This window comes from Sparassis crispa (assembly GCF_003851025.1).
Source record: "Sparassis crispa DNA, contig_000002F, whole genome shotgun sequence".
NCBI classification, from domain to species: Eukaryota; Fungi; Basidiomycota; class Agaricomycetes; order Polyporales; family Sparassidaceae; genus Sparassis; species Sparassis crispa.
The window spans coordinates 2,633,309-2,645,213 of record NW_020939749.1 but is presented as its reverse complement, the minus strand read 5'-3'; the positions used below and the strand labels follow the sequence as shown (position 1 = coordinate 2,645,213).

Here is an 11,905-nt window from a genome sequence, read left to right as displayed (position 1 = left end):
GAAAGCGTGTAATGTGTCCTGTGTCAACAGCATGTTGGTATGTAGGAATTCAATAGAAACGGGTGATCCTACCTTAAACAGATACATGAGCGATGTACAAGGGACATCAGTAATGTGGCGGATAATTGCTCCGCTCAGGATCGTGAGGCGAGAGTGGAAGTTCATCCTCCGGTATGTTTGTTGGTATGGGCGGTGACGAGTCTACCACAGTGAAAGCTCGCCAGGGCATAGATGCAGGGTTTACAGCTGGTGGATAATATACGGGTTCGCCCGCATTTATGCTCTTCTGGTTGCGAGCAAGCGGCACGGTCTTGGCGCGTCTAGTGTTGTCGAAGTCGTCTGTAGCAGGATCGTCTCTGTACGCCACCTCCCTCGGCTTCCCAGCACCTTCAATGATTGCAGGATCGGGAGGAATTATGTACGCTTCGGGCTTCGGCACAGTGTCTGGCAGCTGCCGATGGGTTTTCAGCCCAGCCCTGCGAGCTCTGTTCCACCTTTGTCTTCGCTTGATGAACCACAAGATGAGCCCCACAATCCACGCAACACCTATGCAGCTGCCGGTAACAGCACCCGCGATGGTTGGCATTGCTATCGAACGGCTGTGCAGCGAATAGAAACATTAGGCGATGCACATGATATTAAAGATGCAAACATACCGGTCAGAAGACGTCTCGAAACGCCCTGTGGGTACTGCCTCGTCCAGAGCAACCGACAGTGCGGGCATTGTTCACTAGGACGAGATTCCGTCGGTATTTGAATGCATGTTGAATTAAGGTTAGTCACTTACCGCTGCAACAAGATACAAGAACGATTGTGAAAAATGAGGGCAGCGACTAAAACCAGACCCGCTGGGGGAGAAGAGGAGGTGCTGTTTCATTCGGCTTGTCGCGACTCGTGAGTCCGTCATTGTGTTAGTCACGTGCAAGGCCGAGGCCAGCGTCACTTGTCAGTGAGACTTAGTCTTACCCACTGCAAATGTCTACCGCCATGGCTGCCCTGTTCTTTTGTTCCCTATCACTGCAAATGCCTGTTCATCTCCAACATCGGAAGCTTTCTGTGGAAGACCTTTTTGAGCGTCGACTCATCTGACGGCGAGACGCCGAATCAATGCCCGAGGCTACGCTACAGATGGGCTGAGTGTCAGTCAAAATGTTGGTGTTCCCATATCCAGACTTCATCTTACCGTAATTAGCCCTCAAAATCAACAATGCAGTGTCGGACATAACTATTTGTGCCAGATCACAGCTAGAAGGCTCTGCCTCCACTGTTTCATTCCGTCGCTATCACTGGGCGATGCTAGCCATCAGTGATATCGATGTATCAACCGTTGCAGACGCTCTGCAATCGTATATGAGCTGTCGCAGTTGCGTGGTTCGTGCCATTCAACTCCCGTAAACACTTGTATCTTCTCTCTGTCAACCACACAACCTACACCTCTTCAGGTTCGTACTCTCGGGAAGCGTATACCGGTCCAGCGTGTCTCAAAGATAGCGCGTAGCAGCTGCCATGTCATACTCCACCGGCTTTCCACAGGGTCCTGCGGCAGGTTATCCTGAGCCTCAAGGATACCCTGCACCCCAGGGCTCTTTCCCACCGCCCGGAGCTCTAACCCCTGATCCTCCTCAGGGTGCTTCCAGTAGTGTCAATATTACGGGCTCATACGAAGGCATCCAATTCAAAATTGGCCATAGAGATAGCAACGCTGTTCTTTATTGCAGACTGCAGCCTGGATATGAGCTTCTTTCCAGGCCAGGCTCGATGGTGGCGATGGACGCTAGTGTACAGATTCAAGGCAAAGTGAGCAACGTCGCCTCACTGCCCCTACGAGAATCGTGCTAATATCTACGCGATAGGTCAATTTCAGGTTTGTGTTCACTAGACATTCATGGCTTGCGTGGTGTTGAACAAGAGGGGTCAGCTTCAAAAAAATGTTGACAGGGGGAGATGTGAGTCTAGTCTTTACGTTAGTATAACCTATTCTGAATCTTGCCCGATGTCAGTTGGCTTTCTCGCACTTGTTTGGACAAGGAGAAGTCCTCCTTGCTCCAGAGACGTGGGGCGACATCGCCGCAATACGCTTGGACGGTAGCGTCCCTTGGTTCTTCGGAAAGCATGCCTATCTGGCGTCAACTCGTGAGATCGTGATGAATACCAAGTCACAAGGCTTGGGTAAAGCGTTTTGTACGTTCCGCAATCTCGACTTTCATGGAAAAGTTATTGACTTGGTATTTTGCAGTCTCTGGTCACGGTCTTTTCACTGTTCAAGCGACTGGGGTGGGCATGTTGTTTGTCCACAGCGTAGGTGCTATCATTACTCGCAACCTTCAACCTGGGGAGTCGTGGGTCGGTAAGCAACCCGTCAACGCCCTAGTCGAAAGATGATGCGGTATTCATAAAGTAACTAGTGAACAACGATCATCTTGTCGCTTGGAACTGCCAGTACCATGTGGAGAAGATCCAGGCTGGCGGGCTATTGTCTACTTTGAAAACAGACGAAGGTCTCGTATGCCGGTACGTCTTTCCCGTTCCGAAATTTAGCGTTGTATCCTCATCATCATCATCCTTAACCTTTCGCATCATCTAGGTTCCAAGGACCTGGCACTGTGTACATCATGTCGAGGAACCCTGAGCAGTTGATTCACTGGATCGCAGAGAAGCTGCCAAGTCGCGATTGAAAAGGATTTCAGCTCTACGACACATGTATCAGTATGGATATGTTATATGTTACGACCCTGTTATATATGAGGCTTGGAAGCATAGAACCTGGATGGCCAATCCGCGTATCACGTGTAGACGCGTTGGAACTTATGTGTTAATATTAACAGTGTTATGATCGCCAAGAGGCATGCACCGGCAAAATCCGAGACACAGGGTAGGGGGGGGCTCCGAGGCCCTTAACCGGAAAATATTTCCACCTAAGAAACTGCTAGTAGGAGGTGAGTAAAGGCTTACTCTCATGAGTTCCATGCCTTACAGGTGAAACCTATCGCAAAGGAGAGCTTGCAATGCGTATCAGGGGATGGTGTTCGGCCGGCGGCGGGGGTGCGGGGTCGGGGTCGGGCGCTTAGTGGGTGTGATGTCGGGTCACAGAGGTAACAGGTGACATACTTATGTAATCCTTTTTTGTAGCTCCTCTTTATGGCAACCACCTTCCATATATAGGGCGTGGGAAATTCCCACGGGGGGGGGGGGCTTGAAGGTCCTTAACTGGATTTTCTGACCTCGTGTGCGGAATTTGATTTGTGCATGCCTCTTGATGATCGCGTCTCCACTACCGGGCCCCCGCCTCATGAGGATCAGCTTGTAGTTTGCCTACGGGAGACGCTTGGCCTGGCCCGAATCTGCCTCGCAGCATGTCTTTTTCAAATACAGCAACGACCACTTACCACCTCGTCAAGTATTCTCGCTCTTATCCTCAGCCTTCTGGTGCTGTCGGCCCCGAAGAATGGCAACACTTTGTCAATCCGATCCTACGTCTAGCACTAGACGTGAAAAAATCGCCAGGCGGAGATCTTGAGTCCTTCCGACTCCGAGTATTGTGGTCGTTGGACTCCCAAACTGATTCTGCGAATGCAGATCAGCGAGAAGTGGTCTTTGTAAGGCTAAAATACTCAGGAAGGGTGGAGATTGACGATAAACGTCTAACACAGGAAGACCTTGAACTGCTGTCTTTTTCGTCCTTACCGTCATCTATAAGCCAGGGATCAACTGCTCAGGGCTTGCCCCTCAAAGCCGTCTACCGCGACGCTGTCGTTGGCGTCCGCTACCTGCATCCTCGCGCCTATCCACTTGGGACAACACCGGTACGCAACCATTACTGATCCTTGCGGGTACGTCTCTCAGGAAGCGTACTACCACAGACATATCGACGTTTTCAGATTACCTTCCAATCTGCTGCATCTGCAGCTGCCTTTATTGACTCAATCCGCTTCATTTGCCCTTGCAAGTTGACTCCTGCTCCTGCTCCTGCTGTTCGGAATGCGACGAAAGCCACCACAATGACGCAGCCAGGATCTGTCTCCTCTATTGTAAATTTACGGCTCAAGCTCAAGTATCATCTCACAGATGCTGATCAGATATACAGCCCGCAATGACTCAAGTTCAGATTTTCAGCCAAGTGAACGCCAGCACTCCATCTCGGCGGGTAGACACTCCACTTCGATCCTCAGCCACCATATCTTCTCCATGGACTATGCAGGATGATCTTAGCAAGCCCTTTCACCATCCACAAAACTCGTTGAACCAACACGCGACGAGTCTTGAACAAAACCGTGCACAATCCCACCTTGCTGAAGCACCTCCGCAGTCTGCCGCCCTTGCTCATCAACGATCTTCTATCATACCTTTCGTCTCCGACATGCATCCACCTTCCAGACCATCTTCTGCGATAACTGACTGCTCGGGCCTTCCGACTGATCCCGGGGCAGACTCCCAAGCAAGACCCCTCGAAAGGTTGGGCGCATATTACACCTCGTCTCTACCACGCCATGGCAGCCCGAATTCTCTCGTCAGCTCGGACCCGCCTTCTTCTGCTGTCACTACTACTCGGAATATGGCGCCGCCTGCTGCGCCTTCACCTATTCTTGTTACTCTTCCATCTGTCCACGCTCCCAGCCTAGATCCAAGCCATCCTGCCCCGCTCAGCGCTGATTCCGAGAAACAAGCCTTCCTGACATCTCTAAACGAAATACCGACATTATACAATCTTCCCCGGAGGGATCTCGAGAACCTTGTAGCGAAGGTAATACGCGAAGAAGGCTTCGCGAAACTGGTACGTTGTCGTCTCAACCATGGTGGGTCAATGTTAGCTGAACTCTCCAGCTTGAGGATCTCGACTCGATGTGGAGGGTCAAGGGCTTCGTCGGACGTTCAGCTTTGTAGAGGAATACCTGAATAGAAAAACACTGTACAAATTCTGTGAACTCGGTTCAGATATGCGTCAGGCCCGGTCAGGGAACTCGCTGCACAAGATTTAATTTGATCATCGCCATCGTTGCTTGACTGCTGTAATGCAAACATATTTAAAAACACGACATTCCAACGTGTATCTACGCGGGTTGTACAATAGCAATAACTTTCAGGCGAACGCCTATACGTCCGCAGTACCGTGTCTTATAGTGTCCTACAACACATCTAAGCAGAATCTAATGTATCCACGAAAGTGCACGCTGCAAGGGTAATCCCAGAATGGTATATGAGCATACCAGAGCAGCTGCTAAGGCGCCTCATACCCGCAGTCCGGCTTTATAGCCGACGACTGCCCTCGTAGCATGAAAAGCAACGCGCGCGAAGTGCAGGAAAGCCCACGCAACACCAACTAGAATGAACCGTCAGTAAGTAGCAGCAGCAGTTACGAGACGATCAGAAAACTCACTGAGAAGAATTGGAATCCAGAACAGCACAAGCATACGGTCACCTACAATGCAGACAGATGAAATTAACAATCCGCGAACTCTACAGCGAGTAGCAACTTACTCTTCTTCTGCGACCTACGGGAGGGCTTACGCGCTGGTCTATACGCATAAGCGTTAACTTCCTGTTCAGGTATAGGCATGTCTTCATTGTATCCAACATGGCGAGCAACGACTCTGTCGGCGGTTGCGGACGAAGCACCCACAGAGGGTAAATCGTCTTCGCGTACTTCGACTGCGGTAGCATCGGTTCCTTCAGACCTCGGTGTATATGCAGGAGGCGGAAACTCCGTGGTTTCCTTCGCTGACATGGAGACTTGCGTCATCCACTTTTCCCAGATCGCTCGCCAATCCTGAACAGTAAGCATACCCAACCATGCTTGACCATTGGTGCCTGGAGTTCCTTCCGACTGCACTTCCCCAGCGCGCTTTTCGCCAAAAATAGCCGACAAGGCAGGGATCGGTACAAATACTGGGAAGACAGCAGGCATTTGGGAAAGAGCATTCCACGCCGGAATACCCGGGATACCACGAATTTGAGGTAAGTGAAGAGGCGGTAGGTTTGGCATATTTGGGATCATTCCTTGGGGGTGCTGCAACTGAGCCAAGGTACGGAATAAAGTCTCCATGAATGGAGCGACGGCCTGCTTCTCGTCTTGAAGCTTCAGCTCCTTCTTCTCCTCTGACTTCTGCGTAGCTGCGGGACGTTGCTCCGTGTCCTTGTCAGACTCAGCAGGAGGATGTATAGTTTTGCGCATCCGGTGGAGGAACTTGCGAGGATGATGACGTCTTACCTGCTTGACCTCCACTTCGTCATCGGTGTGGTCCTCCACATCCCCCCAGGCCGATTCATCGTCAAGACTGTCATCAGCATCGCAACCTTGGTCGGTGTGGCCACTCTCGGATGATACAAAGTCGAAGAAGCCGGACGGTGCAATCTGCGCTGGTGTCTTACCCCACGCATTGACAATATCAAAGGATGCACCGGCGTCAGTGAGAATCTTAGCGCATTGAGTCGATTTCACGATGGCTGCTAGGCACAGAGCGGTGCAACCATTCCTATCACGAGCATCGACGTCGATCTCGTGAGATACTAAGAAGGATACGAGGGTCGGGAAGTTCAAGAAGGTTGCCAGATGAAGCAGAGTCTGCCCACTTCCAGACTGGTGGGAGATGGAAGACGAAAGCGAAGCTGTTTGTACAGGCACGGGAACATCAAGGATGGAGAGGAAATCCAAGATGAGTGATTCAAAGTCGCCGTTGTCACCAGCACGGCTAAGGAGAACACGACGAATATCGAGAGATCGCGTGGCACTATCATTAGCAAGCTGCATGGCATCACTTGCTGCTATGCCGCTTCCGGAGTCGTTCGAGTCCGTGTTGCTCACAATACGCATGGCGACATTCCGAGCATCCTCAATCTTGCCGGTCATCTTCAGCCCTACCACTTGCAGAGCTAGTTCCATCCTGAATATCATCTTATTAGTAACACCAAATGCACGCCAAAAAAGGACCAAAAAACGCACAATGCTCTATCGGTCTCATCGGTGTATGCAAACAGGCAAGCAGGAGTACCGTTCTCCTCTTTCGGTATGCCATCGAACCAGACCGGAACAACACCCGGGTTCGTACTGGGTGGCAGTAGACACACCAAGGTGTTGTCACTCCAGCGTTGGGTCGAACTCGCTGGTGAACCACCAAAGACACAGTTTAACTGCATAGAAGTATGGAAATTGGCGCCTAGCACAGTCACTTCGATTCCACCGTACGTAGGACCAGACGACGGAATCAGACGGTGTATCCTTGGGGGAGGAAGACTCGAAATTGATGGAGGAGGGTCATGCTTAAATAGTGTAAATGACATTGACGGCGGTCGAGGGACGTTCAAAGTCTGGACTGGATTAAGGGCCAATGGAATCGGCGAGGAAGGAGTGGTAGGTAAAAACGAGTTTGCCAATTGATCAAGCGAGACGCTCTGGACACTAATTTGTGAAGGTAGACTGATATCCGGATCGAACCTTGTTGACGACAGCTGTCCGACAGACTGAGAAATATCGAATACTGGCTCAACAGCCGTGGAGGCTGAGTGAGTACGACTGTGATCCAAACGACTTGACGTGAGTTGTCTGCTCGGGCCCGGCTGCGAGAGCACACTTGACGCAAGAGAGTGCAGAGGGGACGTTGGTCTGCTCACGAAGGTAGAACTAGGTGTTTTAGGTGAATCCAGACTGCCATCGCTGGTGTTTTGGGAACCTCGGCCAGCACTGCGGCCAACATCGTAAGGCTTAGTCCGCTTCTTGGTGCGGTCGGATCCTTCACGAATCTTCCGCTTCGTAGGTCGCTTCTCTGAGTCGCCTGCAACCCTGGAAGACCGGTCAATCTGCGACCTTTCGAAACCACCCAACAGAGTGGCCGACTTGGAATTGACGCCTGTGCTCTTGTGGTCGTCGGTGATCATGATTGGCCTGGTTGTTCCTGTCCCCACGATGCGTCCCGTGCGGTCCAACATAGAGAAGTGCACGTTGAACCCCACCTTCTCCCGATGGTGACGGCAGTAGCAAGTGATACGCAGAGGAAGGACCACCGAACCAGTGGAGAAATCCATTACTTCAGGGCAGTTGAATTGGAGGAGATTTGAGGTATCTTCGTGTTTGCCTCGCCCAGGGATGGTCCTAGCCTCATCCGGAGAGTCTGAATCAGAACGAGCGGGCCTGACACGCGCTGCAATTTTTCTCGCAACTCTCTTTGCCTATACAAAGACATGAATGAGAGTTAGAAGAAAATAGATAGCATATACGGACCTCTCGCGTTTGACAACTCGCGCAGCAGGTCACAGGAGTATGAGGAGAAGATGCACACGTCACTTCGGCCGTAAGATAGAGTGTGTCGTCTACTTGTGTTTCTAGGAATGAAAATGTAAGTAATTAGGAATTTTCGTACGTTGTTGAAGATACGCTCGCACTCACCGACTTTGCCCTCCTTACGCGTTCTCCTCTTGGTGGAGGTGCCCTTGGGCAATCTGAGCCACTTCCAACTTCCTACTCGGTCATACTTGAAGGGCTCTCCTGAAGACGCGCTCGCATGAGCTAAGTCGACGGTCAATCGCACCTGGGTCTCAACCCGAGATTTGGTACCGCCTTCGGGGATGCTGGGGATCAGGATAGGAAGACTAAGACAAGCGTCATTAGCTGCTAACGATAGAAGTAAGATAGCCTGTGACGTACTTGTAGCATGAGTCCTTCGACGGATAGACCACACGCTGTGCAACGATGGAGGGATCTCTGCGAGGTTGCGAAGGTGGGGGAGGGATCGGCTTCATTGAGCCCGAGCCACGCGGGCGCGCAAGTAAATCGGAGATTTCGAGAGACGATGGCGACGATGCACCAGAAAGAGCAGCAGAATCGGGGGACGGGAACTTGTACTCCTGAGCGGGCGGGGGAGAGCTGCTACGGACGGAATGTCTGTTGCAGCGTCACACGTATGCCAATTAACAAGTACGCACTCCTCATACGCAGTGACTTGCAACAAGTCCTCTAAGTCCAGGATTTGTCCTTGCTCCCTCTTGTCGTTGTCGAGGAACTGCGCTTCATCTCCGACGAGAAAGCCGGACGATAGTGAATTACACCAAGCCACGAGCTCCTCCTGAGTGACAACTGGTTCGAGCGTGTCTGACGAATCTGGTGTCGCTGGTGACGGTGAAGGCGATCTCGAACAGGCGGTGGTCGACGAGGACGACATGGTTAGGAGAGACTTGGGGAGCCGTCCAGGCGCGCTACAACAGCAGTTTAGTGCTTACGTAACGGGAATTGTATCTCTGGCAGACTCGGATAGCAGCGGTATAACGTTCTTATATTGTCGGATCGGCCCACGCTCCCGGCGGTCTCTTCCCCGGAAAACATGTCTTAGAACGAGAAACATTCTGGTTCGTATCAAAAGCCGGAGTGATACATGCAAACTTGACATTTCTTCGTGAGGATTGCCTCGCTTTCGGGTGCCGCTTCCCGGTTCGGTTAGCCAGCCGAACTGGTCCCGAACTGGTCCCGCTCACAAGCTGCACGTGCCCTCTCAACAAGAAACGCGTTGCAGCGCGCGGCTCATTATACACCGCGACGCTCTCTTTCTCCTCTTTCTGCTTGCCATGAAGCGAGGCGCAGAAAAACAGATCTCAAAGGACGACGCGGACGATGATGATGTTGAGGTGCGTTTGCTCGCCTCTCTGCCGTTGCTTAATGCAGATGGAAGGTGTAGGAAGTTCCGCCACCCGAAGGTTTCAGGAAGGCAGATGAAAGTGTGCTAGCGACTAGGAAGTACGTGTAGCTTTATGCCCACGAGTCTCGTTATTTATGCGCGTGGTGTTAGAATTAAGGCTCTCCCTAAGCGGTCATTAGCGGGAAGTGCGGCGACGTCCCCTTCTCCATCTGCTCCTCCTACCCCAGAGGTATGTCAGCGGTGACTGTGTCAGAAAGTTTTGTTGTTAACCGAAGTTCATCTTACGACCTGCTAGCCTTTCAGCACACCCAAATTTCCTGGATTTTCCGGATTTGGGGGAGCAGCATCCAACTCTGCGCCTTTCACCTTCACTGCCAGTCCCATATTGTCAGACTCCCCTAAACCACAGGCAGTTCCTACGACCACTGCCTTCTCATCTTACTCGTCTGCTTTTGGGACAACAGCGTCTACATCATTCCCAACAGCGGCAGCCTCGGCATCTCCTGCCACAAAAGCCTCCGGGTTCATGTCAGGCTCGTCGTCTGCCCCACCTTCCCAACCTACATTACCGAGCAGCCCGTCCTCTGATGCAGAGGATGAAGAATTCCGGGCCGAAGTAAAGTTACTCGTTAATTTCCGCGGTCTTAACATCTCGTTCTTGTCAGCGGTGTCCAAGGCCATCGAGGACGATCCATTCACTGATGTGGCAGACCTGGCGGAGCTATACAAGTCTTACCGCGTGTCCGTCCAAACAGAGTATGACGCAAAAGTTAAAGAGATCCACGGACTCGATACCGTAGCAGGTGCGAGTGCGGGTCCATCATCTGCGGAGGCTACCTTCGCGAGCAAACCATCAAGCGTTACACCTCCCGTGACGTCACTATCCCAGAAAGAGCCCACCTCGATGCCCACACCCCCAGAGAGTTTTGCGGGATTCAAGCCTCTCTCAGACAGTGCATCATCCTGGAATACTACCAGTGCTAAACGCGAAGGTGCTGGTACCACTCCCCCGACCGCTCTCTCCTTTGCCAGTCCTACGCACTCTCCAGATGCTCAATCATCGTCAGGGCCAGCACCTCCGAAGTCCGCATTTGTTTTCGGTTCTTCTGGCTCATCACCAAGCTTCTCTGCAACACCCGAACAACCCACATTCACCTTCAACCCCGCGCCATCCTCACCGAGCAAGGGGGATACTAGCTCTTCGAGCATTTCGGCATTTTTTGGAGCGACCAGTTCGCCATCCGCTTTCTCTAGTAATTTGTTTGCGAAGCGGGCAGACGAGAAAGACAGAGAGGTCGGCACAGGAAGTCTGTTTGGTGGCCCATCCGTGTTCGGTACTCCGGAGAAGTCTGCACCGGGCAGCAGCAACAGCGCCCTCACGTTCGGGTCTGGTTCTCCCAGCAGGCCGTCGGTCTTCAACGGCCTCAGCAAGAGCAGCGGGAGTATAGGCAATCCTGTCGGATTTGGATTCGGCAGCCCACCGAGGTCACCGGATCTGGAGGCCTCAGCATCTACATCTACATCCACATCCACGGCGAAGCTCCCAGGATTCTTCTTGGCGCCGCCTCAGACCGCAGAGACCAGCCGCAGTAGTAGCCTGGAGGCGCAACCTAGCACCGGTTCCATTGGCTCCATGGAAGGCACCCCTGCTCCAGACACGGAAGGCGAAGGTGCAGAGCCTGCGCAAATCCTCATGTCATCATCATCATCCGTCCATGACCTAGAAGGAGAAGGAGAAGAAAATGAGGAAGCAACGCATGAAGTTAGGAGTAAGGTTTTCAAGATGGTGAAGGACAAGGACGGCAAGGACAAATGGAGTGATATGGGCGTAGGCGAGTCAAATGTCCGCCGTGTGTTGGTAATGGTCTGATTGCGAATTGAACAGGTATCTTGCGACTGAAAAGGAATAAGTTGACTGGTGCTCGCAGGATGTTGCTACGGAATACTAGCACGGGCAAGGTCACCATCGTACGTGTTTCAGCAACGTGGTGGTGCCATCTACTGAACTGGCCATTCGCAGAACTTTAAGCTCTACTCGGGCATGAATGCTTCAGCGAAGCGTAACATGGTCTCATTCATAGGACACGACGAGGGTACGGCGACGCCGTTCCGGGTACGAACGAAAACAGAAGACCAAGCCAGTGCCCTGAAACTCGCTTTGGATCGCGAGATTGAATTCGTGCGGGCCAAGTCGGACACGCCATGATAGATGTTCATACACATGTTATATGCATATGATTGATACATGCGCCGCGGACTCCGGGTTCGTGAGTGTGATGAATAAA

General features: G+C 52.0%; 5 protein-coding genes across 5 annotated transcripts; 3 read left to right on the top strand and 2 right to left on the bottom strand.

Moving 5' to 3' along the window:
• Positions 1-106: 106 nt before the first annotated feature.
• SCP_0308930 (hypothetical protein) lies at positions 107-724 on the bottom strand (the record flags this gene model as incomplete). The annotated part of the gene is made up of 2 exons (XM_027756279.1): positions 107-599; positions 657-724. The coding sequence occupies 2 exons, from the start codon at positions 722-724 to the stop codon at positions 107-109; spliced, it is 561 nt and encodes a 186-aa protein (XP_027612080.1).
• A 782-nt stretch (positions 725-1,506) lies between these two features.
• SCP_0308920 (hypothetical protein) lies at positions 1,507-2,675 on the top strand (the record flags this gene model as incomplete). The annotated part of the gene is made up of 7 exons (XM_027756278.1): positions 1,507-1,797; positions 1,854-1,864; positions 1,919-1,946; positions 2,001-2,181; positions 2,237-2,347; positions 2,406-2,511; positions 2,585-2,675. The coding sequence occupies 7 exons, from the start codon at positions 1,507-1,509 to the stop codon at positions 2,673-2,675; spliced, it is 819 nt and encodes a 272-aa protein (XP_027612079.1).
• A 678-nt stretch (positions 2,676-3,353) lies between these two features.
• Positions 3,354-4,881, top strand: SCP_0308910 (predicted protein; the record flags this gene model as incomplete). Its single annotated transcript, XM_027756277.1, has 5 exons — positions 3,354-3,596; positions 3,651-3,803; positions 3,861-4,028; positions 4,085-4,771; positions 4,822-4,881. The coding sequence occupies 5 exons, from the start codon at positions 3,354-3,356 to the stop codon at positions 4,879-4,881; spliced, it is 1,311 nt and encodes a 436-aa protein (XP_027612078.1).
• A 344-nt stretch (positions 4,882-5,225) lies between these two features.
• On the bottom strand, positions 5,226-9,149 carry SCP_0308900 (hypothetical protein; the record flags this gene model as incomplete). The annotated part of the gene is made up of 8 exons (XM_027756276.1): positions 5,226-5,317; positions 5,375-5,416; positions 5,476-6,878; positions 6,938-8,160; positions 8,213-8,313; positions 8,378-8,580; positions 8,636-8,854; positions 8,914-9,149. The coding sequence occupies 8 exons, from the start codon at positions 9,147-9,149 to the stop codon at positions 5,226-5,228; spliced, it is 3,519 nt and encodes a 1,172-aa protein (XP_027612077.1).
• A 400-nt stretch (positions 9,150-9,549) lies between these two features.
• SCP_0308890 (predicted protein) lies at positions 9,550-11,826 on the top strand (the record flags this gene model as incomplete). The annotated part of the gene is made up of 6 exons (XM_027756275.1): positions 9,550-9,609; positions 9,660-9,718; positions 9,771-9,849; positions 9,916-11,452; positions 11,506-11,588; positions 11,641-11,826. The coding sequence occupies 6 exons, from the start codon at positions 9,550-9,552 to the stop codon at positions 11,824-11,826; spliced, it is 2,004 nt and encodes a 667-aa protein (XP_027612076.1).
• Between the last annotated feature and the right edge of the window lie 79 nt (positions 11,827-11,905).